Source organism: Ammospiza caudacuta, chromosome 16 (assembly GCF_027887145.1).
Source record: "Ammospiza caudacuta isolate bAmmCau1 chromosome 16, bAmmCau1.pri, whole genome shotgun sequence".
NCBI classification, from domain to species: Eukaryota; Metazoa; Chordata; class Aves; order Passeriformes; family Passerellidae; genus Ammospiza; species Ammospiza caudacuta.
This window is the reverse complement of record NC_080608.1, coordinates 7,763,920-7,787,763: the sequence shown is the minus strand read 5'-3', so window position 1 is coordinate 7,787,763 and position 23,844 is coordinate 7,763,920. Positions and strand designations below refer to the sequence as shown.

Below are 23,844 nucleotides of genomic sequence, written 5' to 3'. Positions count from 1 at the left end.
CAGGAGCCACTGCAGGTGAGGAGGGAGCTGCCCCATTTCAAGACAGCACTCACTGGGGGTTTCTGACAAGAAACCTGACTCAGGGGCACTAATTGTGGAGGGTGTGTGATGACCTAGGAGAAATGCTGCACAAATAAATAAACTCCTGCGGTCAGAGAACTGACCAAGAGACAAGAAAACTACAAAGGGAAGAGTAATGCAATAGTTATACCTCATTTGTGGCATTGCAGCAATACAGTTATTGTTTTTTTTTCTCCTGCTAATTGACTTTGCTGTGTTAAATTGAATTTGAGCAGTACTTACAGTTCAATTCTTTAGGAAGGCAGAAAAGTGCACAGAGATGGAGAGATGCATTAACTTCTGGCAGGTCTCAGAGCCCCCTCCCATTCCTCCTCAGCAAGACATGCAACTGGAATCTCCCTGGTGACCTAACTATGGTCATGACAAACAGAACTTAATCAAATCTGAGCAATTTGGAAAAAGAACAAAAAGCTTCTATTCCCAATTCACTTATCCTGCTGGGAATCTAACTTGACAAAAGCTCCAAGCTGGATGAAAGCTTTGCCAAAGGAATTAGAGTGGCTGCCTCAAAAGAGAACACAAGCAAGTTTAGAGTCCTCAAAGCAACAGCAAAGCTGTACAATGGCTCAGCTGATGGTCACACACAGCATCAGCTGTCCCACAGTCCATGCAGGGAAGACAGACAGAGCCCTCCTAAGCAGCCTTCCAGCTCTGAATTCATGGCCCCAGGACCCAGCTGTGTCACACTGGTGCTGCCCACCTGGTCCCACTTCCCCTGGCACCAGTGGTGCCTCATCCCTGCCCACTGTGGCAGCAGAACCAGCAGGGGTGACGAGCATGGGGTGAAAATGTTTGTCATGGGTTTCATTCCTACTGCCTGCAAGTGGCAGCATCCTCCACAGCTTCTCCTCGTGTCCAGTTCAGTCCTATTCAGGCCACATACCTGGTACAGCTGCAATTTCCCAGCTCTGAGTCAGGCTAAGGGCACCCAGAGGGTTTAGAGACTGTCACTTGTCCCACACCCTCAGAGCCTCTACAGCAGCCTCTCTGTCTCTCGGGGGGTTACAGGGACACAAAGTCCTCCACGGGAGCCTCGGGGCTCCTGTCACACACAACCACACTCTGATTCTCAGCCTTTGTCCCACTGTGGTCACACCACCAGCATGAGGTAGGGGCACAGGGTGAGGGTGAGATTTCTTCAAAGCTCCTGCCAAAGATTGGCTTTTGGCCACTCCTCCCTGCCAGCCTGGGGCAGTGGGGAAAAGGGAGGGAGACTGGGGACAGCAGCTGCCAAGACACAGGGGTGCACAGGGGACATCACACTTTAATCAGAGGGCAACGGGATTAATGAGGGGAAACTGGGATCACAGAGGGACACAGGACATTGTTCTGGTTATACTTGATGCACAAACCATGGTTTTAACAGATGTTTGTTAAACAAGTCAGTTTTGTTTTTATTAAACCCAGCTTTGGTACAGGTCATTCCTGAGATTCATTTACAAGGTTGTTTAAAACAAAGATAAACTGGGGCCTCTCCCTGTTCCTGTGTGAAGTTACTGGGGCACAGACATCACACTTTGTTTTTCCCCTTTCCTTTTCTTAAAGAAAAGTGTTTGTGTAAGGGGAAGTCAGTCTGTTACAAACACAGAACTTACACCAGGAACGCCGAGTCTCCAGCATTAAACCATTTCTCCTCCATTAATAAATAACATTTAGTTGTGCTTTAACATGGCTCCCTTAGCACCCATCACATCCCAGCAGGATGAGCAGAGCCCAGACCGGCCAGGCAGGGTCACCTGGCCCAAAGCAGCAGAGGGGAGGTGGGCAGGGAGCTCTGGGGAAGGGGTTATGGTGTGAGGCACCAAGTGCAGCCCTCAGAAAACCAAAGAGATGAAGGTTGGGGCATTTTGGTTATAAAACCTGTAAGTATGCAGAGGCAAGCTGCACAGAAGAGTTATTTTATGAAAGGTGAGAATCCAGCTGAAAGATTAGGGATGTCAGGTTAGGGACATCGGGTTCCCCAGTTACACCCCAAAACCAGAGTGAGGAGAGGACCTGCAGGACCCTGTTACTGCAGCAGCTCGAGCAGCAAAGCTGGAAGCTCCTCACACTACCCCAGCTTTATCCCTCACCTCTCTGGAGTCAGTCAGTGTTAACTCCCTTGGGCTGAGCCCCAAAAGCATTCTGGGTTTAGTGCCAGCCGTGCAGCAGTGTAATTAGCAGTTTACCTTTTGCAAGTATCTTGGATTTCAACTTTACCAAGAAACCTGATTAAGCAAACTTCTCCCCATCAAAAGACACGGTGAATTTTAGTCCTTGCTACATATTCTCTTCTGTGCAACATATTGAAAGCTTAAAGGTGTAAGCACCAATTAATTTCTTCTGCATGAGATGTTTTGGCCTTAATAAATCTTCTAATTAACATATCTTCCTGTTGTTATGGAGTACGCACTGGGAAGACTAAAGAAGCTATAGAAAGAACAAAAGAAAATAAGTGTTTAAGTTTCAGTTATTTACATTAAGTAAAGACAGCATGAAAGGTCAAAGCACCAATCTATTGTACAGACATTTGAGTTTAACCCATTGCAACTTGGAGAAGCTCTCACAGCTGCCAACATCTGTTTGGAACTGGTAATAAAAGGATTGATTTAAAATTTTAATGAGAAGACTGGTGATGGAACAGGAGAAAGGACTGCTGGTGGAACAGGAGAAAGGACTGCTGGTGGAACAGGAGAAATCCCAGGTGATGGAGACCCCCAAGAGCAGCCAACCACCCACACAGATGGAGCAGTGGCTTTGCAGGGTCCTTGCCCCATTCCATCCCTCACAGCTGCAGGGTTCTCCAGAGGGAACAGCCAGGGACAAGGCTGGGTTTGTGGGGCTGTCTCCTGAAGGAAAGTGCCAGCATGTCTCAGGGCCTTGGCCACCAGGCTTGGGCTTGGGAACTGCAAAGCATGGGCAGCACCTACCTTACTGCTGAACTGCTTCTCTAACAAACCTATGCATTTCTCCTCCTCCTCAAAGCATCTCTAGGAGCTTTGCACAAGTATTAATGAATGCTCTTAACATTGCTCCTCTGGAAAGAGACTTGCCAATGCACATCATCTGAATCACCAGGTGGCCCACCTTTAAAAGCACCAGCTGTTCCACCACCTTTGGTTCCCTGAATTCTGAATGCATGTGCTCCTCTCCGGTCTCCCAGATCTGGCTTTAAAATGTATTGGGATGGAGAAGGATGTAAGTATTTCATACAAACCACTTGATATCAATTGGTAATTCCTTACTAAAGTTTCTGCTTAAAAAGTTTCCAGATACATATTCCTAAAAAGCTTGGAGAGGCAGCCAGGATCATCAGCCTGGTTTTGTTCCTCAAGCTGGGGCTGCAGAGAAACCTCCCACCAGCAGCACTGCTACAGCAAACACTGTGCATCAGCCAAACCCCACACTGGCAGTGTCTGCAGTGCAGCACTGATCTCAGCACAATACCAAATAAACCCCAGAAGGGCCCAAAGTTGAGTGAATATAACCTGGTATGTAGCAATGGCCCAGATCAGACACTGAGAACAAACCTTTGGGAAAAGCTTGAACATCTTTCTGAAAGCAGAGCACCAAACTGAAGCTGTGCTCTTTTGCTGGCCATGACCTAAGTGTATAATGACCCTCTCCAGACAAGGAACACAGCTTTGGATGCACCCCAGGAAACATCTCCACCTCTGCTCCCTTCTCGCCCTACCTTTAAATCACCTTTGGGCACCATGAAATCAGCAAAGCTGCTGGTACATTCCTGCTCAGCCACCAGATCTCACAAAGGAGATGTACCAACAATCCTCAGAGCTCCTTCTGCCAAACACTGATAGCTTTTGGGTTAATGTCTAAGAATTTCTCCCCAGATTACATAGGAAGTACATTTCCACATACTCTATGATTAGCTAGTTGTTAATTAATTCGCTAATTATATTCCTGAATGTCCCAAATAGTCATAAAGACAGCCTGTGACTGGTGAGCTTGCAATCATAACACATTATTGTTGTGACAGATAATACAGAAAATAACTAGATTGCACAGAAAATGCACCACTAAATAAATGACACCACAAAAACTCAAAATACATGTGAGATTTAATAAAAGAAAAAAAAGTACAAAGTGAGTGGAAAGAAAAGAAAGAAAAAAAACCAAACCAAACCATGAAGCCCAACACGCTGGGAATGCCAAAGCAAAGGGATGCAGCAGGTCCCAGAGGGCTCTGTCCCCCTGCAGGTCCCCAAGGTGCCTCCATGGCTCCAAACATCTCCTCCACACCCCTGGGCAAACACCTGAGCCAGGCATGATCCCCCAGAGACCCACCAAACACAGTTTAATTTAGAAAGCAGACAACATACAGGACGATAAACATTTAAATGATTTAAAAAATTGATAACTTTTCCCATTAATACCAATCATTTACAGATAAATATATAAAACAGCTGAAAGACATGTAGCTGGATGGTTTCAATGACTTCTGAGGGGTATTTCTTTCACTTTTTCTAGCCTACAAGATTTTAAGTCTTCAGACTGGGTGAGATCAGCATCACAACATATTTGTAATTTGTTAAATATAAACAAGACACAGAACTACCCTACCACAATACTTAAATCTTGTCTCAGTCAAAAGAAAATAACAAATACTCAAGGGAAAAAAGTATGACTGAGTCCCCCTGGGGAGGTTATGATGTTGAACTACTAGGACAAGGGATATCTGTCACAACATAAAATCAAAGTAATATAATAATAATCATCATGAAAATATTGTTACATACATTCTGAATGTCTTCTTCAGAAAATGCTGTAAATTTCTCCACAATGCCCATGGATTTGAAGATTTTTATTCTTTGTTATAATAATATTTTTTAACTATCTGTTATTCTAGGAAAAAATAATTGATCTCTGACGAGCCAGGGCAGAGAGAAATTGTTTGCATAGATGTTGCTGGCTGCAGCACGAGATCAGGAGAGAACTGGGAACACTGGTGAGGCAGCTGGGTGCACACCAGCACCACCAGTTACTGCTGCATCCCAGCACTGGCCTTGGGAGGCAAACAATGAACCAAAATCATGGCCTGCTCAGGCAACTAGTGCACCACAGTTTCTTCCATTAGCAAAAGATCAATAAAAAAATAATCTGCTACATGATTGGTCTGTAGTCAGAGGCGAGGTGGAATTGTCTTCTTGCATATAACAGAAGGTTGGGTTCCTTGTGTTTGAGAAAACCCTCCTAACATTTGACAGTTACTCTTTAAAATACATCTAACCTGGAGGCACAGCCTTAAAAATGAAATGTCCAGCTTTCAGCAGACTCCCAACAAGTGCAGAATTTTTATTCTTTCAACAAAAGCCTGCTCTAAAAGGTACCAGTGAGATCTTTGTGAGGTTCTTTTCCACAAGCATGAAGCAGCACTGTCAGTATATCCACAGAAAAGGCCAATGTCCATTGGAAAACAGTTTAATACCTGAGCATGTATTTAGAAAGGGGGTGAAAAAAAGCTGCTTTAATGGAATATGACATCTAAAGAACCTCAGAATCCAGCAGAATGCTGCCCTGTGACAGCTCAGACCCAGGCCCTGCATTTCCTTCTGCACAGCACATCAGGAATTTGCTGCCAGCTTAAAGACAAGTCTTTAACAAAAAACATATCAGAAAAATCCTGTAACATTAATAACTAAATAAAAACACACACACTCACAACTAACACTTAGCCAGCCAGTGTTTTTATAAACTATAAAGACACTATGTGAGGGTTAATATATTTCCTTTCATCTAGCCTAGGTTTTGATGGATGGATGGGTGGATGGAATTGGATCCAACTATTTTTCCATGACAACACAGCTTGGAACTCTCTGTTCAGTTACTGCCCTGCCTATTCACAAAATGGTTTGAGTGGAAAAAATTAATATTGATCCTAACTATTCCTCTAAGCTCAGCTGCCCAGGAAAACAAGGCTGTGATTTCTAGGCATGAGGAGTTGTCACAAAAGCACCTTCTAAGAGGGACAGAGCCTGTCAGCATAAACACAGGGCACAGCTCAAGAGCAGGGGATTCTCCTTATTAGGCACATATTAGGTTTAAGGTTAAAGAGTAAAAAGATGTTGGCTTAAATAGTTCCCCCACAACAGTAAATACATTGGTAAGCGACAACTGAAATGTTACACAAATCCTGTAGTTCCACTTTGTACAACAGACTCTTATGAAAGACCTCTCTATAAATGTTCTTAGCAGTAAAGAAAATTCAAAACATTGTCCCATTAATTTTATTAACCTCTCTCTCTCTCCTTATATATATATATATATATATTATTATAAATGATGTAGATAGTGTTTAGAGTAATTCAGGAATTAATACAGAATTACTGGAATGAGGGATTACTCTAAGATTCCTGCAGAAAGCCTAAATGTTGTGTTTTTCCACCCATTCTAAAAAATACTTGAGAATTTTGTTAGAAAAACAAACATTTCAGCATTCTTCAGACCACTCCTCTCACTGTGCATCTACAGGGGAGGTCAATGAGCCTCCAGCAGTCACCTTGGCCAATTAAAAAAAATGCAGAAAGCAATTATTGAATTATTTAGCTGGTGGGAAGACGAGTTCAGTCATGGTCACTTCATACACAGCTGCTCCATCACTGGGTTTGGAACAAAACATCTTACTTGAGGGATTAGTTGGCTTTGTTTAACAAAATGTACATGTAAGGTTACTTCCTGCAAACCTCCTGATAATTCTGAAAAGAAAACAGCAGGCTGGAACACTGCAACCACCGGAGATGCTCATTGTCACTTTGGTCCACTCACACAATGTTATGAGAAGGGTCACTCAGGGTGGGAAACTCAAGCAACTTAACACATGAAAGCACCAAGTCCACTCTTGGCCTGAAAGTCTGTGTGTGATTAACTGAAAGAAACAAAACATAAAAAAAAAGCATGAATTAAAGTTATGAAAATCAAACAAAAGTGAGGTGTAGCCAAGTATGTTAAAACAAAAAAAGGAGGAGGACAAACACTGCTGGGGCAGCTGAAGGCTTCAGGTGAGAGCAGCCGGGCACAACCTGCCCAGCACCACAAACACTTCTCTTTTCCCCAGCTTCTGCAATTTTTCCATCACAATTTTTTACTTATTAAAGCTACTAAGGACGCTGCCTTGAACCAGGAGATGATCAAGAGCTCAACAAGCTCTCCTCAGTATTTCACTTGAGCAGAAATCCCAAAACCCCACATTTTGAGCTATCTCACAGATTTGAAAAGAAACAAAAACAAAAAAAAAAAAAACCCCAATCCAAAAGCATCCTGGTGATGGTGGAGCTGTGCTCCAGAGCTGGAGCCCCCTGCCCCAGCTCCATGTGGGGTGTCCCAGTGCACAGCCCAGGCTGTGGGTGCCCCTGGGACCTCTGCACGGCACTGAGCTGCCTCCCAGCCCTGCTCCTGACCACAGCTCGTTCCTATTGCTATCCCGAGGAGGAACAGTCCAGACTAACAGCTGGAGGTGGGCTACACCCAGCAAAGTGCAGGAAAACCTTTTCTGCTGCAGCCAGAAGGAGCAGAGGGGAGGCTGCAGCATTTCTTGGCCCATGTTCACAGTCCTTGCCTGCCCCTGGCATCACCTGCACAAGTTACCACTGTGCTCACCTTCCCCAGGCAGTCCTGGGTCCAAGAAAGCCCTAGGATTCAGTTCCTAATTCAGATTAAACCCTATTTTCAGCAAAGCATTTTACAAACCATTTAGAGTTTGTAAAACTCACTGTGTGTGAGGTGGGCCACACCCAGAGCATGTTGAGCAGCCTGCAGAAGAGAGCACTTTTCACATTTACATTCCAAGCAAACACTCAAGTAATCTACCCCGTTATCTTCCACAGGAAGAAACAAATTGCTGGGATGTCAGTACACAGAATGAGCTCCTCTGGCGCTGCAGCTCCCAGCAGGGGAATGACAGACCACAAGATCTCATCAGCAGTGAGGAGCTGAATGCTGTGCTGTCAAGCACAAACTTGGGTATTGCTGCTCTTCATGGTCTTGTTTTCTTGCCATCATTAATAGGCTCAGAGAGCCTTTGCCACCAGCCTGCTCTGGGTTTGACAGAATGCAGTTCTGACTCTTGAGCTCCTTCATGCAAGGGGAAGTACCAAAAAATGCTGCAGTAGCAGAATTACCAGTTTGCATTACAGTGCTCCATTTTGGTCCCTAGCCAGGGTTCCTTAGAGACTGGCTTCAATTGGAAGCAGGATAACCTCCCCAACTCTTTTCTTTTTAAACCTGTTTGTCCCATTACTGGCCTATCACTACACAATCAGGTGGCTGGAACAACAATATTTACATACCCCTGTTCCTGCTGGCTTCAGCAATGTCAATTAAAGTGCAGCAAGCTAAGATAAGAACTCTGCATTTAGGGGAAAAGAATTTTCTTGTAATCAGAACTGTGCCCTGGAGCCCCATTCCACAACCTGAGTTGGCTCTCACAGAAGCAAGAGTGAACCCATGGGCCCATCAGCCTTTAGAGAATGGCCCCAAATTGCAAATCCCTCCCACCCCCAGCTTCCCAGGCTTCTCTGGGCAGTGCTTGGGCACAGGAGGGGCTCATCTCTCCTCTGCTTTAAGCAAAGAATCAGAAGGATGGGAGTTAGGATTCCAAAGTCCCCTTTTCTCTGTATGATGTTTAAACAACTGACCAAACATTAAAGCATGTGAGCAGACTCCCAGCTTTCCAGTGGCAGAGGAGCAAGACTCCAGCTCAGACACTTACTTTTTCTTGTCTTTGTCCTTCTTCAGTGGCTGCTGTGAGGTAGCCTGCAAGGATTGGGACTGCAAGGTTTCCACTGCCACTTTCCGCCTGTTGAAGGCGTTCATCTCCTCCTCCAGCTCCCTCCTCTTCTCCTCCACCTTCCTCTTCTCTTCCTGGTGTATCCTTTTTAAGTGCTCAAACTTCTCATGCAGCTGGCAGGAGACAGACCCTCTGAGAATGGCATTCAGCTGGTTTTGGCTGTGTTCCCTGCCCCAGGGGCCCTGCCACACCTCCCACACCAATCCCACCACAGGCACCAACCTGCTGGCAGAACACAGCACCCAGGGCCACCAGAAGCAGGGAAGATATAATAATTCAGCTCTGCCTGACACCACACAGCAAACCAGAGGCAGCATGGGCCCTGGAGATGAGCACAGGGGATTTTGGCTCTGCACAGGGGCGGGGGACATTGCAGGATCTTTTGTTCCTCACTCTTTCTGAGGATGGCCCATTAAATTCCAGTCACAGCTGCTTACTGAGGCCTCACTGGGGACTCCACTGGACTCACTCTGACTGGAGACCCCAGCCCAGCTGCCCCCTCTACTCTGCTGTGCAGTGAGCCACAAAAGGGAAATCTCTGTGACGTTTAGGGATGCTCACCTAAACGTCCTGCCACTGGCTGTCACTCCCCAGGCAGAGCTGCATTTCCACGTGGCACAGGACAAGTTTCTGAGACACCTACACCAGTGATGTGTTTGTGCTTTGGCTGGTGAGCTTTGCTGGAATGTGCTTTCCAGGATTCATGCATTGCCCAGACCCACATTCCCTGCTGGCTGCAGTTTGGGTTCCTTGCAAATTTCTGGCACACCCACCTCTCTCTCCTTCTCCTTCAGCTCTGCCTCTGTCTCCTTGACTTTGTTAACAAACATTTGTCTCATTTCTTCCTCTTTCCTCTGGAGCTCACCCAAGAACTCTTTCCTTTTGGTCTCGTATGTTTCTTGGAGGCTGGGGAAGAAAGCAAATGAAATCCAGACTCTCTGGATGCTGATGAGTTAGTGATGGGGAAATGCATGTCTGTCTGTGCTATTGGAAAAACAGGCAGGGAAGGGAACATCCAAATCAGCTGCAAAGCTCCAACCCAGCGCTGGCATTTCCCAGCCTGGCACAGTAGATCTACCTACAAACCTCCCATTTTTTGGGACTATCAGTACCAAACCCTCACTCTAAACCACTGCTAGATGTGAAGGCCACTCACCTAAAGGGCTGGCTGTCTGGATCTGTGTCCTTGAAGCCCATCTCCTCCAGCTTGCACCTGCGGTAGAGCTCGTAGTGGCGCGTGTGGGTCTGCTCCCGCAGGTCCTCCATGTTCACCCGGATCAGCATCTCCCTCAGCTTCACAAAGTCACAGTGACTCTCATTCTCCACTGGCAGAGGGAAGGGACAGGTCAGCAAACTGCAGGTGTGGTGGGGGAACACAAGGCACTCATGACTGGCTGCAGATACTCCCATCCTGAGGAGCCTGCTGTCCTGCTCAGGGCACAGCACAACCCTGCATGCAGGGATTCCTGCTGACATTCCTAGGAATGGCAACCCAAAGGAAAGAGTGCCCAGCCCACAAGAGCTGCAGGGGACATGCCTGCTGCTTGTCACAGGGCACCTTCATGCAGAGGTGCTGCTGAGGGCAGGGCTGGGAGGGTTTGGGGTGGGCTTGGCCCCTCACCTTGCACCACTCCCCAGGGGTACTGCCGAGCTCGCACCAGCTTGTTCCCAACCTTCACCTCCTCCGTGCTGCCGACCACAGCAAAGGGCAGATGAGCCTGAAACAGAGCCAGGGGCAGGGACTCAGTGCCTGGGGTAACCCCCAGAGATCAGCCTGACCCTCAGCTCCCCCTCACCCAGGCACAGCAGCTGCTTCCCTGAGTCCCTTCTGTGAACCTGCCAATTTCTGACACTCAGAGCAATGTCTACAACAAACTGGGATACTCTGCAGAGAGTGCTGAGGGGCAGAGCAGAGCTTACCAGCAGTGCTGCCTGGGCTGCACCAGCTGGGCAATACTGCAGGAACAGCACGGTGATTAGTGCTGCCCTCCCTCCTCTGCCAGGCTGTACACAGCAGGAATGGGGCACTCCCTGCCCTGCTGAAAGCAGGGACATCCCCACAGAGCCCTGGCACAGCACAGAGTGTGTGGGCACTGAGGGACATGTGCAGGATACAGCATGGCCCCACTGCTCGCCAAGCCTGCATGGCAGCAGGCACAGGGAGGAACCAGGACTGGGGGCTTCAGGATGGTGAGGCTGACAAAATCCTTCACTTTTTAAAAAGAAATGGAGCCAGAAGTGTGGAACTCATAAGGAAGTGGCCAAAAATATTTTCATTGGAGGAAGGAAGGGGGAAAAAAAAGCCAAACAAGCATGACTCCTGTTTTCGCCCCAATACACAAAATTTAAGCAAAAGTGAATCCTCCAAAGTTCTCATGATTTCAGCAAAAAAAAAAGTACTATTAGAGTGAAAACATGTACCTAGTCCACCCAGAAATAAACTGGTGATTGAATAAAAAAAAAAAAAAGATGGGCGAAAGGTGAAAGAAAAGACAAAGCATTTAATCAGAAACAGCTATGCAGGAAAATGGCCATTTTGATGAAAAAGCTACTTTAGATTTATAAAATTATCATGGAAACATTTCAGTTGTTTCTACTGCCATAGCTGCACTCTGATTTGGGAGACAAGAAGCTTAAAAGTGTTTTTGCATGTGCTTCAGTCAGGTCTGAATTTGATCTCTGAATTTCAAAAAAGACAAAATAGAGATTAAAGATTTTTCTTCTTTACTTTAAATTGGGTTTTCCTTTTCAGCTTCCTTAAGTCAAAAGACTAATGTAAATCTTAACTGTCACATTTTATTCAAAGCTCCTTCTTCCTCAAATGCAAAGCAGCCTAAGGACAGACAGAATTAATTTTGAGGAAAGCATTTTTCAAAAATTCAATAAAATAAATTCTAGAGCTAAGTTTCTCCAGAGCGCCCCCAGATTAAACACAAGCCACATTTTAATTAATTCTGTATGCAACAGCTGTGAGATCCACAACTGGGCTTTCCAACAGATTCAGTGTCTGGACATTCCCAATGAAATTGCCCTTCAGGTGTGTTTTTGGGCAGCAGTTTAAGTGGTCAGGATCTGGGCAGGGATGGGAGAGGCAGCGTTACCCACATTCATCACAGAGTTGATCTCGGCCACGGCCTCGTCGTCCGTGGGGAACTGGTAGATCTGCACCCCATTGCTGACCAGCTCGCTCATGATCTTGATCTTGAACTTGTGCAGCTCGCTCTTGGAGATGGTGTCTGCTTTGGCAATGATGGGGATGATGTTCACCTGGAGCACAGGGCAGGAAGGAAGGACCAACACCCAGTGAGCAGCTGAGCACAGGGGTGACCCAGATCCTGCCCCACTGGGGTTCTACAGCTCCCAAAATCACCCTGGAGCTCTGCTTGCACAGGAGCTCGGCTCAACACTAGAGGGAAGAGTTCTCCAGCACTCACTTGGCTACACAGCTTCAGATAAACCACACAAGGAGCAAATCAAAGCCCTCCCCTCGCTGTGTTTTGTACACAGTGTAGCTGTCACACCCGAGCTGTCACCCCTCCGCCTGGCTGTGCTGACAGGATGTTTTACAAGACAAGCACGAGGGTGAAACGCACATTGAGCTGATGTGAAGCCTTCCTGTGCTCAAGTGGAAAGAGCAGGCACTCCTCAGATGCTCTGACAGCAGCTGATGACCCTCCCCAAGGACTCCACGAGCCTGGCTGTGCCATGTGGGTTATATGGAGAAAGGGGCAGGGTGCCACACAGCAGATTTATTTATTTTCATGCTGTTCTTGCTCAGCTTTGGTTTCACATCAGCCAGCAGCACTATACCCCACACAATTTCATCCACCTGGGCTTCAAAGCCACCCACCAGCTGCACAGTGGGGAGGTCTCCCTGTGCTCAAGATCAAAAGTAAATGAGATCCACATCCCATATCCATCAGGAGTGATGGGATTCATTATGGCCTCATGCTTAAGAGAGGTACAGTGAGGCTGGATCTATCACAGGAACCTGTGCTAGACAATGCTGCTGTGCCCAGAAAAGCCATGTGTGATACTGAAACCACTGCTTAAACAAACAGCAGAACTCATCTGTCTGAACAGCAGCCAAATTCACAGCAGTGAAACACAAGAATTTAGACAAATAAGGGGAAAGTCTGGTCTGCCATCTAACATTTCCCTACAGTCAATGCTTTTTGTCCTACAGAGCTGAAATTCACAGCAACCAGTTGGTCTCCAGTGGGTGCCCATTAAAATAAAAGGCTTTGCTTTCCCAGCACAAGTTCTTTATAAGTCAGTGTTTTTTCCACATTTCTTGGGTTCTCCCTGCTCCCCCTCCCTGTCTCTGTTTAGTGGTTTAGTGCTCACTAAACACAAAAGCATTTACTTTGAATAAAAATAGTCTAAATCTACTCATTGCAAACATATCTGAGAGAATAAATTCCTCTTTTTCTCAGGCACTGACCGGGACTCTTTCACCAAGGAGCAGAGCCCACACAGAAAAGGCTGCCTGCTGCTCCCTCCCCTGCTCAGCAGGTCCATGTCCTCACTGCAAAGGTAAAAGGGCCATGACCACAGCTGGGTGAATCCCTGACCTGCTAAGACCTGAGGAGGCTTGGATTCACCATCTCCCACAGGAAAAGGGGAGCTCACAGCTCAGGGCTCACATCCCTTTTCAGTCAGCCCAAGCAACTTCCCCTTCTTTTTCCAAGGGACTCCAGCTCAGCCCCGCTCACAGCAACGCAGGGGTGCAGAGCCTGGAGCAGCTTTCTAGCAGCAGAGGAGTCATGCTCTGCTCTGTGGTCACCACTGTGGTCTCAGCACCTCTCAAATCACAAACCAGGCTGGCTGGAGTGCCCTCAACCAGATTTCTTTTATTTTAAAAAGGCAACTCAGTGAACACCTGCTGACACGGAGCTCACAACACAAAGGGGTTTTACAAGCTGTGTTTCCAATAATCAACAGCCACATCCATACTGGGGAGGCATGGATGTGTCATTTGAGTGTGTCCTAAGTACAGAATGGGTTCATTCCTTCACAACTTAGGGAAAGGATGGAAGAGTTTGGAAACAAGAAACCAGTGAGACATGAGATGTTACTGAACTGCATGTCTGACCCTTGCACACACCCACCTCCATGCCCAGGCCAAGCCTGTGGCACAGAGATTGGTGACAAACTGATAGATATCCAGCTAGAGAAAAAAAGCCACCTCTTCTCCTGGACAGGTTTTAAAACCCAAATAGAAAGAAGGAATGCCAGAACATAATGTTGATCTTGGGTAGAAGGCAAAATCCTAGAACAACATTCTTCTATCTATGGTGGAAGAGTAATATTCTCTATTTGAAGATCTAGTAATCAAATCATACAGTTGACTACTGGCATGTGACCCCACTGAGTGTGACAGGGGTGCAGTGTGCCCTTGTCTGTCAGGCCATGCCCTGGAGGGCTTTGCTGGAGCTGGAATTATAACCAGAGGAAGTCTGTGCTTCAGACAGGACAGGGAGCTCCCATGCACACACAAAAATGCACCTCCTTCTCAAGTCTTTCTGACCAGAGCTGCTTCTCACCTCCAAAAATAAAACTTACAGGAACTTGTCATTTGGTAGAAAATAATTTTGCTGATGCAATAGGACTGTAGGCACTTCTGCCCTGTGAAACACAGCTGAATTTTTCTTCATCTCCAAACTGTTCCTGAATGGAAGCTGCAGTGAAGCCAAGAGGCAAATCCTACTTTGGAAGCCAAGGAGCTGAGGCACAGGCTGCCTGAAGCATCCCCACCTGCCCAGGATGTGTCATCTCTCAGAGGGCAGGCACTCAGCCACAGCTCAAGCAGCACATGGTGACTGAAAACCATCCAGGACAAGCAGTGAGCTCCAGGACCCTTATGGCTGCACACACTGCAGCACATTTTCCCTGACAGGGCTGGGTTTTAAATCAATAAATCACATTCTCATCTGATACAAATGCACCATGATTTATCTCCTTTTCCCAGGTTAAACCCAGTGGAAAGTGTACACCTGTCAGGCCCTATGTGCTTCCCACGAGCAGCCAGCCAGCCAATTCCACCTATCTACAACCACTTGTGAAGATGCTTCTGCTCCCTGGCTGTAACTAAATACCCCAGATAACAGCTGGCCATGAGCTCAGCCAAACAGATATTGTCTTACAGCACAATGGAAGATTTTGTTTACAAAGCTTTACCCAGAAGGGATTTTGTAGACTTTACACTAAAAGCAAGATTGGTTATTGAAATTGTCACAGAGCCAAAAGCCTGCCCAGGACCACACATCCACACATCATGTCACTTGTGGGCTAAAGCAAAGGTGGAACTGAGCCACAGTCCTACAAACTCCCTGTTAAACCAGTCCTGCAGCAGAGCACAGCACTGCCTCTGATGTACCTTCCATCTCCACAGCTCCATTCTTGAACTGTAAAACAAGGGCCACACAAAGCTCTCAAGAACAGCAGGTTCAGGTGTGTCACTGTGATATTTTATGAAAAGTCCCTTTGTCAGGATTTTTCTCCTGAGAAGCTGAGAAGCCTCAGAAAAGAAATGTAAACAACAATTACCTGATTGCTTGGAATGTGGTTGGTTGCTTACCAACATGTGCATCTTTGATTGGTTCTATGTGAATTGTTTTAACTTAATGACCAATCACAGCCAGAGGTGTTGGACTCTCTGTCATAAGTTTTTATTATTCATTCTTGTCGAGCCTTCTGATGTCTCCTTTCTTTTTCTTTAGTATGGTTTTAGTATATAATTTTCTTTTAATATAATATAATATAATATAATATAATATAATATAATATAATATAATATAATATAATATAATATAATATAATAAAATAGTAAATCAGCCTTCTGAGAACTTGGAGTCAAATTCTCATCTCTCACCTCTTCCTGGGACCCACAACACCACAACAATTAATAACCACACCAGTGTGCTCACACAGCAGCAGACAGGAGCCAGTGCACATCACCTCTGCTCCCACTGAGAGGGCAGAACTGCCTGGGCTCTGCTGACACCCCCTTCACCCAGCACAAAAGGTTCATCTGCAGTGGGAAAGGGGCACAGCACTGCACAACCCCTCAGGGAGTGCCTGGGAAGCGCTCCCATGTCCTGGGATGACACCACTGCAGAAATGCAACATAAATCCCTGATGCCCAGAAAATATCAATGGGCTCCACTTGCTTATTCATTTCCATGTGCCCACTTGTGTGAGGCCACCACAGCATGAAATCCAGGATGTTCTCATGCTGTGGCAAGAAGGGAGATGAGAACAAAGGCGTAAAATGACTCCAGAGAGGGCTATTAAAGTGGAAGTTCGGAAATATAAAAAGTTTGCCTGCGCACAAAGTTTTCATCTGTGCACAAGCACAAAGGATTTATTTTGGTACTACCAAAGGACCACATTAAAGGAAACCAGAGGGAGATGTGAAAAGTAGGGAATGAGAAGGAAAAGGGAGAAAGGCTTTGTGGGACTACCAGCACCAAGGGGAACAGTGCAAAAGCTTTCCTCCAAAAATATTTCTGGGAATATGTAATGCTGGCACTGTACCAAGAGACGAAAGTTTATTAAGGGAAAGTTTTCAGATTCCTGATGAAATCAGTGTAACAGCCAAAGCCACAAACAGCCCACTGCAACAGGAAGCCAGTGCCTGCTCTGGGCTGGGGCCAAGGGAAAGCAGGCCCTGAGCCCAGGGTGGCAAGGACAAGCAGCAGGGACTGCACAGGGGAACTCAACCCAGCAGCAAAGTCTAACAGAGCTGCACGTGAACAACAGCCAGAGAATGCTCCCTCAGTAATCCAGGGGATCCCCAGGTCCTGCAGGGTCCCATGCCTGTCCCTCTGCAGGCTGAACAGCACCTGCCACCTCAAAGGAACCACCCTGCTGCTAAAACAATACTCTGAGAGACAGGAAACCATTGAGAAGAAAAGAAGAGATTCTGCTGCCACTAGTGACCTTTGAAGCCTCCTGCAGCTCCCTGCAAGACAGCTGGAACACCCAAAACCATGTCAGGAACTTGCTCCCAGCTGCAGGAACATAAGCAAGCTGTTGGTTAGGTAACACCCTGCCCCCTAAGGCAGAACAGCTTATGCACAAAGAAAGAACCCCAGCAGACCCTCTCATCATCCATTTTTAGGATTCCTATGACATTGGGAATTCCTCACCATAGAAGACACTGTGATCTCCTAGCCAGATCACGTGGCACTGCCAGCAGTGACAGCTCACACACTCCCTGTGCACCAGCACACACAGCCAACACTTCTCTCAGCCCTTGTCTCTTCAGCACTGACCACCACCTTAGAACAACTGCAGTTTTGGGGGCTCTCAGCCCCTCTGTCCCTGCTGACAAGTCAGGACAGCAAAGGGGACTCCACAATCTAACTGCTGGAGCTGGAAAGCATTCTCACCTGCACACCCAATGGAGCTGCAGCTGATGGCTCTGATAAGTATCAGCTCATCTAGGTGAGATTCTTACAGTAGAGGGACACTGGAATTTACACAACCAACAGGAAAACAGGCTTTCCCTGACATTCTTCAGGAAAGTCAGTGAGAAAACAAGCACAGGACCTCAGCAACCCCCAGGCCAGACAGATCACAACCAGAGTCCTAAGAATGGCTCAGCTGCCACGCAGGAAGGAGTCCAGCACTGGACAGAAGGGACAAAACCTTCCACAGGACAATCAGCACTAACAGAAGCATTCCAGCAAGAGGGACTGCAGTCTCCAAGGCCCTACCTTGCTATCCAGCTTCTTCATTGTCACCAGGTCCAAGGACTTGAGCGAGTGCCCGGTGGGGGTGATGAAGTAGAGGCAGACGTGGATCCTCGTGTCGTGGTAGTCGAACAGAGACCGGCGGATTTTCAGCTCCTCTTGCAAATAGTTTTCAAACTGCGTATCAATGTACTCAACGATTGGCCTGTAACTAAAACCAGCCCATTAGCAAACCAGCCACTGCAGCACAAATCTAAACTGCCTAAAGGCTGAAGGAATTCTCTTAGATGTTCCATGATATCTCTAAAAACAAGTTATAAGACTCAAACAATTCAGCTTTGCAATGGGAAAGTTTGGGGTTTGCACACAGACCTTATAATCCAAAGTTTGCTGGAGACTCTTGAGGCTGCACTGCAGGTCTAAGGACAGTGGAGCACAGAAAGATGACTACTTCCCCATATCAAACTTTGCCCACATTTCAGGGCTCAGCCATCTGTGTGCAGCAATGTAACATGACCAAGGAGACACCTAGGGATCCCAGAAAGCCTTTATCTGGGGCTTGAACAAGATGTCTGTGTAGTTAAATGAGACCAGTTCAGAACAGATAATTCCTGACCCTGCTCTGAGGACAGCTGGTTAACAGCTCACACTCCTGGAGGACAGCAATCTCTGCTGGAAAGACCTCCTGTGACCTCTCTTTCTGGCTGTTCACCCTCTACCCTTTGTCCCCAGAACCCCTACAGGCAGCGACTCCTTTACTGGAGACACAGACACTCCTGCAGCGCTGCGAGGAGAACTGCAGGCAGCTGATGTCTAAGCACGAGGCAGAAACACCGAGCAGATGGCACAAGACCTGCCTTTCGTCCTTATTGATCTGATCCCCAAATCCCACTGCATCCACGATGGTGAGCTTCAGGTGCACGTTGCTCTCCTGCAGGTCGTAGGTGCGCGGGCGCAGGCGCACGGCGCTCTCGTAGTGGCTGGCTTCCTCCGTCTCAAAGGTGGTGTTGAACAGGGTGTTCATCAGCGTGGACTTCCCAATGCCAGTCTCACCTGGGGAGCACAAACCAGCAGCTCACTGCACTGGGAATTTGCCACTTCAAAGCATGTTGATTAGAGAACTGAATGACACTGTGGGAGGTCACCACGAGTGGCTTGTGCACAGACGTGTAATTGTCACACGGGTGTCACACAGACAGTGTCTGCCTTCCTGAAGGGCTCCCATGTTTAATGCAAACAGAACAGAGCACTTGGATCTTCCCAGTATCACACAAAACACAGCAGCACAGCAAAGCACACCATCTTCCTTTCCATGACCTCTGACTTTGCCTGGGATTCTGCACTAGAGAAGCTGTGCAGAAGACAATTTTAGCAGCCATTGAAGGACACCTGGGATACATCACAAAAACCTCTGTCCCAGAATATTTGGCTGACAAGCTGTTTGTGAGCAGAAAGGCTTTGAAATGCTGTTCCTGGTAATGAAACAAGAGTGATATTTTCCAGTTTGGCCTAGAAGGAGGCTCATTTACACTCCTTATTCACTCCTCATTTAAACTCCTTATTCACTACACACAGCCCTACTGGTCATAGGGCTGAAGAGAGGCAAAATCTGAGGAAATAACCTTCCCTGCACAGTCTATAGAAAGCTGTGGGAGCTGCTGTATTTCTGCTGGTCTAGCAGGTTACAATACTTCAGACCTCATACATCATACAAGAACCAGCCAAAAAAGAAATGATGCTCATCTCATCACTGAAAGGAATTGGTCTCCAGTACTCCAGCCAGCATTGCCTGCTAGATCACATCAATATCAAAATTAAAAGCCAAGAATATAATAAGGTTATTTTAAAGTCAGTAAGGAACAGTCCCCCTCCCTTTCTAAGCACAGAGATGCCCGTGCTGACACCTGGAAAGCACGGACTAGGCACAGCTCAGACACAAACCTCTTGTGCCCAGATTTGGGGTGCAGGCTCACACTCAGAAATAACCAAGTTACCAAGAGCAGCTCCCACATAACCCATGGTGCATCTGACTGTATCTACCTAGACAGCATACCCAGCAAAAGCTGCTCATGCAGCCACCCCAGTCAGCATATGGAAACACTTAACTTGCTATATACAGCCTTCCTTTGATCCTTCCTATTGCAGAGCTATTGCAGCAGAGATGATGAGCAATAACCCACTGATTACAGAAATCCTCCTGCCTTGACTCAGTGTGTTTTATAAGAGTTTGGCATTTCTGACTTGTTGAAGTCACTGCCAAGGCTGGTGGCATTGCAGGACACTCAATAAATGCTGGTCCCAGCCTCCCCCCATGGCTGCTTGCAAGGACAGTGCTCACCCACACAGAGGATGTTGAAGCTGAAGCCTTGTGTGACAGATTTGCTGACCAGCTGATCCGGGAGGCTGTCGAAGCCCACATGGCCCCCCAGGGACAGGTTCCTCTTCTCTTCATTCTGCCAGGGAGAAGAAGCCAGATTAGCAAACTGCACTGAGATGGCAGATCAGGCTGATGAGACCAAGATCACCACCCTCCTGGGCACTGCAAAGCCCAGTAGTGCCCCTAAGGGCCTGTGTTTGGCACACCCCAGCACAACCCCCCAGCAGCCACTAACAACAGGAGAGGGTGTGAAACACTGATCTTCATGGGGGCTGGGGGAACCAAGCTACCAGGCTCCAAAGTAAAGAAAACACTAGTGTGAGCTTCAACTGCATGCAGCTGGGAGAGATTAGCAAAGGAACACCTACCACGGTGTGTTTTAGCACTCATTTCTCTTGGACTTTTTTTTTGTATTTCATTTTCTCAAACCCTCCAGCAGAGAATTCAGCTTGACAGACTGTGCATTTTCCCTGAGTACTTGTCACTGCCCCTTGCCATGGCCACACGCAGCAAGGTTTGCTCGCTCGGCGCTGGGGGTGCCGCTGGCACAGGCAGGGCAAGGAACCCTCTTGCTTTGCCATCTGTGAGCACACAGCTTCCCTCTGTTCCTCTGCTGTTCCTGTTCCTGCCTCCCCCGTGTGCACTTTGCTCTCCCTTCTGTTCCTTCCCTCCCCCACAGAAGCTGATCACCTGTAGAGGCTTTGCTTAGGAACTAAGAAAACCAAATCCGAGGAGACAGCGGCTCTGTGACCTGTGCTAGACAGAAAGGCAGAGCAGAGCAGACATAAAGTCCAGCAAAGAGGAGCTGACAGAAAGATAATTTCTCTTTCTAGTGGCTAAACCAGGAAAGTTTGCAATTTTAACAGATGCACACCTCTCTGCACAACTAAGAAATGATGTCTGAACCCAGGGACCAGACCACCCTCCCTGGAGCCCCTCAGGCTCTTACCCACCCAAGGAAAAGCAAGGAGACAGGACTTCAGAGAATGAATTGTGATTAATTCACACTCACAATTTCTTTGGCAATTGATTGCTTTTTTCTTAACCACCAGCACACAGAAAATGGGAATGGAAAAATGTCTGCCCTTGGTTTGGCACTGGTTCTTCTGTCTGTTCCTGACAATTGGAATTTAATGTCCCAGCACTAAGACTGAGAGACAAGAGCATCCCTGAGAAGAGCCTAAGCTGCCTGTCAAACTTAAATGAAGTCAAGAGGAAAATAATTGATGTGATAAGCCTAGCCTCTGTGCCTGCAGTAAGGTTGCTAAACAAAACACAAACCTTTGTTCAACTGCATCTTGAGTCAAAGCCCCCTTTAGCTCTGCCTTTGGTAAAACAAATATTCTCAGTCTTGTAAAATAAACCATTTAAATCACAAGAACAACCTGTGAACAGCTGAAACAACTTCCATGCCTCACACACAAACCTTCTAGCTGTTTCATTTAGCATTTTTTACCCACTTTCAGATTATTTTAGCCCAGTGCTCTCCCAAAAAACATAAATTGAATCATAGCTGGGCTCCTGTGATCCACCATCCTATTCTGTCCATTCAGGATCAATCACACTCACTAACTTAGCAGAAAGAGCAATCATTTAAAGTTTCCATGTGTAACTGATGTCAGCAATTAAGGTTTTGAGATGACCAAAGTTTAGGTGAATTAAAAATAAAACCAGCCCCTAAGACAGGGAGATCTCCAAGTTTAACTCTCTTCCATCCAGCTGTCAGCACAGGGAGATGCTGCAACTCAGACCCCAGGATACACAGGGTGTATTAAAGGTGCTACAACTCAGACCCCAGGATACACAGGGTGTATTAAAGGTGCTACAACTCAGACCCCAGGATACACAGGGTGTTTTAAAGGTGAATCTGTGCTGCTCCAGTCAGCCAAATGCTGAGCTGTGGATCTCACATGAGGTGGCACAACCTCAACTGGAAAGGGGAACCCGGGACACGTGTGAGCTGGGCAGAGACCCAGAGCTGATGAGCCCTGGCTTTGCCCTGGAGGAAGAGGCTGGCACAAGGCACAGGAACCCACTGCAGGCACCAGCTGAGCTCGGGGGGCTTCCTCAGGCTCTCAGCCCCCACTCCTCATCCTCCCCAGCACCTCCCAGAGCTCTAGCTGCCAGCTCCCAGCTCTGCAATGCAGTGACAGCCGGGCAGGCTGTTCCCACAGAAAGGAACCGGGTTTTGATGGTTACACTTTGTGTCTTTTCATTTTAAGTCATAAACAAAAACAAGCAAACAAAAACACAAACCAGAAGCCTGGAATGACATTTTGGATGGGAAATAAATAAAGGCTGCCGATGGCTATGATTGGGCTGAAAGTGCCTGAGGCTGGGAGGAGGTTTCCAGGCAACAGGCAGCACCACTGCTCGAGATTTTAAAATAGGCTCCAGCTCAGCAAGGCTGCATTTAAATAGGCTCCAGCCAGGCAAGGCTGCATTGAGAACTCAGTCATGCCTTGGCTGCAGGAAACCCAAATGCATCCACACAGGGCTTTTTCTCTTCTTTTTTTGGCACTCAGTAGCTGTTCACTACAGGACAGGAATACACCTACTCAGAGCTGCTCGCCATCTCTCAAAGCTGTTAAATCAATGAGCCAGACTTCAGTGGAATAATTTTTGCCAGTGACCTTGAAATGCAGTTTCCTTTACTTCTGTAAGCAGCAGAAATAACCTGGTTCAAGTTCAAGGCAGTGCTGATACCAAAGCAGAAAACCATTTGCTGTGCTTGCAGTGTGTTCAGCTGTCATTCAGCTCCAAAGGGATTTTGCTGTGTTAGGATAAACAATGGCAACAGCTGCTGGGAAGTAGGAAGACTAGGAAAATAAAGAAAGGGGGAGAAAAGTTTTCTCTGTTTTATTTCTTTCTCTCCAATCCATTGAGCCTAGAAACCTGACAGCCTTGTGAATAGAACCACTGCTCACTTGTGGAGTTTGGTGTGAGGAGCTGTGCTGGAGAGGAGCCTGCCCGCACCCTGAATCAGCACCCAAATGACCTGCCCTTGTGGCCAGCTCCCACGTGCCAGGGTGGCCCAAGGACAGCCTGAAAGTTCACCTGCCAGTGAAGGCAAGGTCACACTCCAAATAGAACCCCTTCCAGCAGGAGCCAGCCTGCCACACTCAGCATAAATAATCAATCCAGAACACAAATGCTGCAGTAAATGAGGGCAGCACTAATGCAGCAGTGTAGGGGGGGTTGTTTGTGTTTTTATTTGCTTTAAACAAAAGCTAAGGATTTCAGCAGAGCTTTCTCCATACTTTTGACAGCAATGAAGGTGCCTTGCAGGACAGGAGCTGGGCAGGGCATATGGCAGAGCCAGCTGGGATCAGCCAGGGCAGAGGCAGGCAGGATCACAGCCCTGCCCTTTCCAGCTGCACTGCTCCCTGCACATTCCTACCCTCCTCAGCACTCAGTGTGAGCCAGGTCCTTCCACCTCACAGCCTGCAGAGACAACTCTGCTGCTTCTTACCAGGCAGGACCCCATCCCGGGGCTGCAAACAACCACGAGGCAGCCAACCTTTCTTGAAGTCCATTTCACCATTGCACAACATGATAATTGAGACACTGCAATGGCTCCAGGTGGCAACTCTAACCTCAAATAGCAACTGCAGCCCTGAACATCCCTTCTTGGGTCATTAATAACATCCTATGATGGGGCAGTTGCCAGGGTTTTACTTGCAGTCTTTGAACATGCTCTCCAAAGATTTCTGTGCCTTGAGCTGATCTTCAGGCTTGAAGCAGAGAGCCAAGGGGATAAATCATATTTTGAATCTGGAATTTTGTGGGAAATGAAAGATTCATCATAAGGTCAGAGTAGAACTTAAATATTTTCAAATCCTAAGTCCTTAAGTTTTCACAAATGTTCTGTCCAGTCAACAGGCACAGAAATGGCATCTGTGGCA

General features: G+C 47.1%; 1 protein-coding gene across 3 annotated transcripts in view; it reads right to left on the bottom strand.

Moving 5' to 3' along the window:
• Nucleotides 1-1,489: 1,489 nt before the first annotated feature.
• Nucleotides 1,490-23,844, bottom strand: part of SEPTIN8 (septin 8) — a 34,878-nt gene continuing 12,523 nt past the window's right edge. The window contains exons 2-10 of one of the 3 annotated variants that reach the window (XM_058815616.1): nucleotides 19,901-20,015; nucleotides 18,420-18,615; nucleotides 17,587-17,773; nucleotides 11,969-12,130; nucleotides 10,485-10,581; nucleotides 10,020-10,188; nucleotides 9,637-9,769; nucleotides 8,786-8,976; nucleotides 1,490-2,490 (exon numbers count right to left, since the gene is read on the bottom strand). In XM_058815616.1, coding sequence (XP_058671599.1) covers nucleotides 2,436-2,490; nucleotides 8,786-8,976; nucleotides 9,637-9,769; nucleotides 10,020-10,188; nucleotides 10,485-10,581; nucleotides 11,969-12,130; nucleotides 17,587-17,773; nucleotides 18,420-18,615; nucleotides 19,901-20,015 — 1,305 coding nt within the window. In that variant the 3' untranslated portion in view covers nucleotides 1,490-2,435. Of the gene's footprint in view, nucleotides 2,491-4,121; nucleotides 6,944-8,781; nucleotides 8,977-9,636; nucleotides 9,770-10,019; nucleotides 10,189-10,484; nucleotides 10,582-11,968; nucleotides 12,131-17,586; nucleotides 17,774-18,419; nucleotides 18,616-19,900; nucleotides 20,016-23,844 lie in introns of those variants that run through there. The other 2 variants (XM_058815617.1, XM_058815618.1) reach the window with 2 other exon arrangements.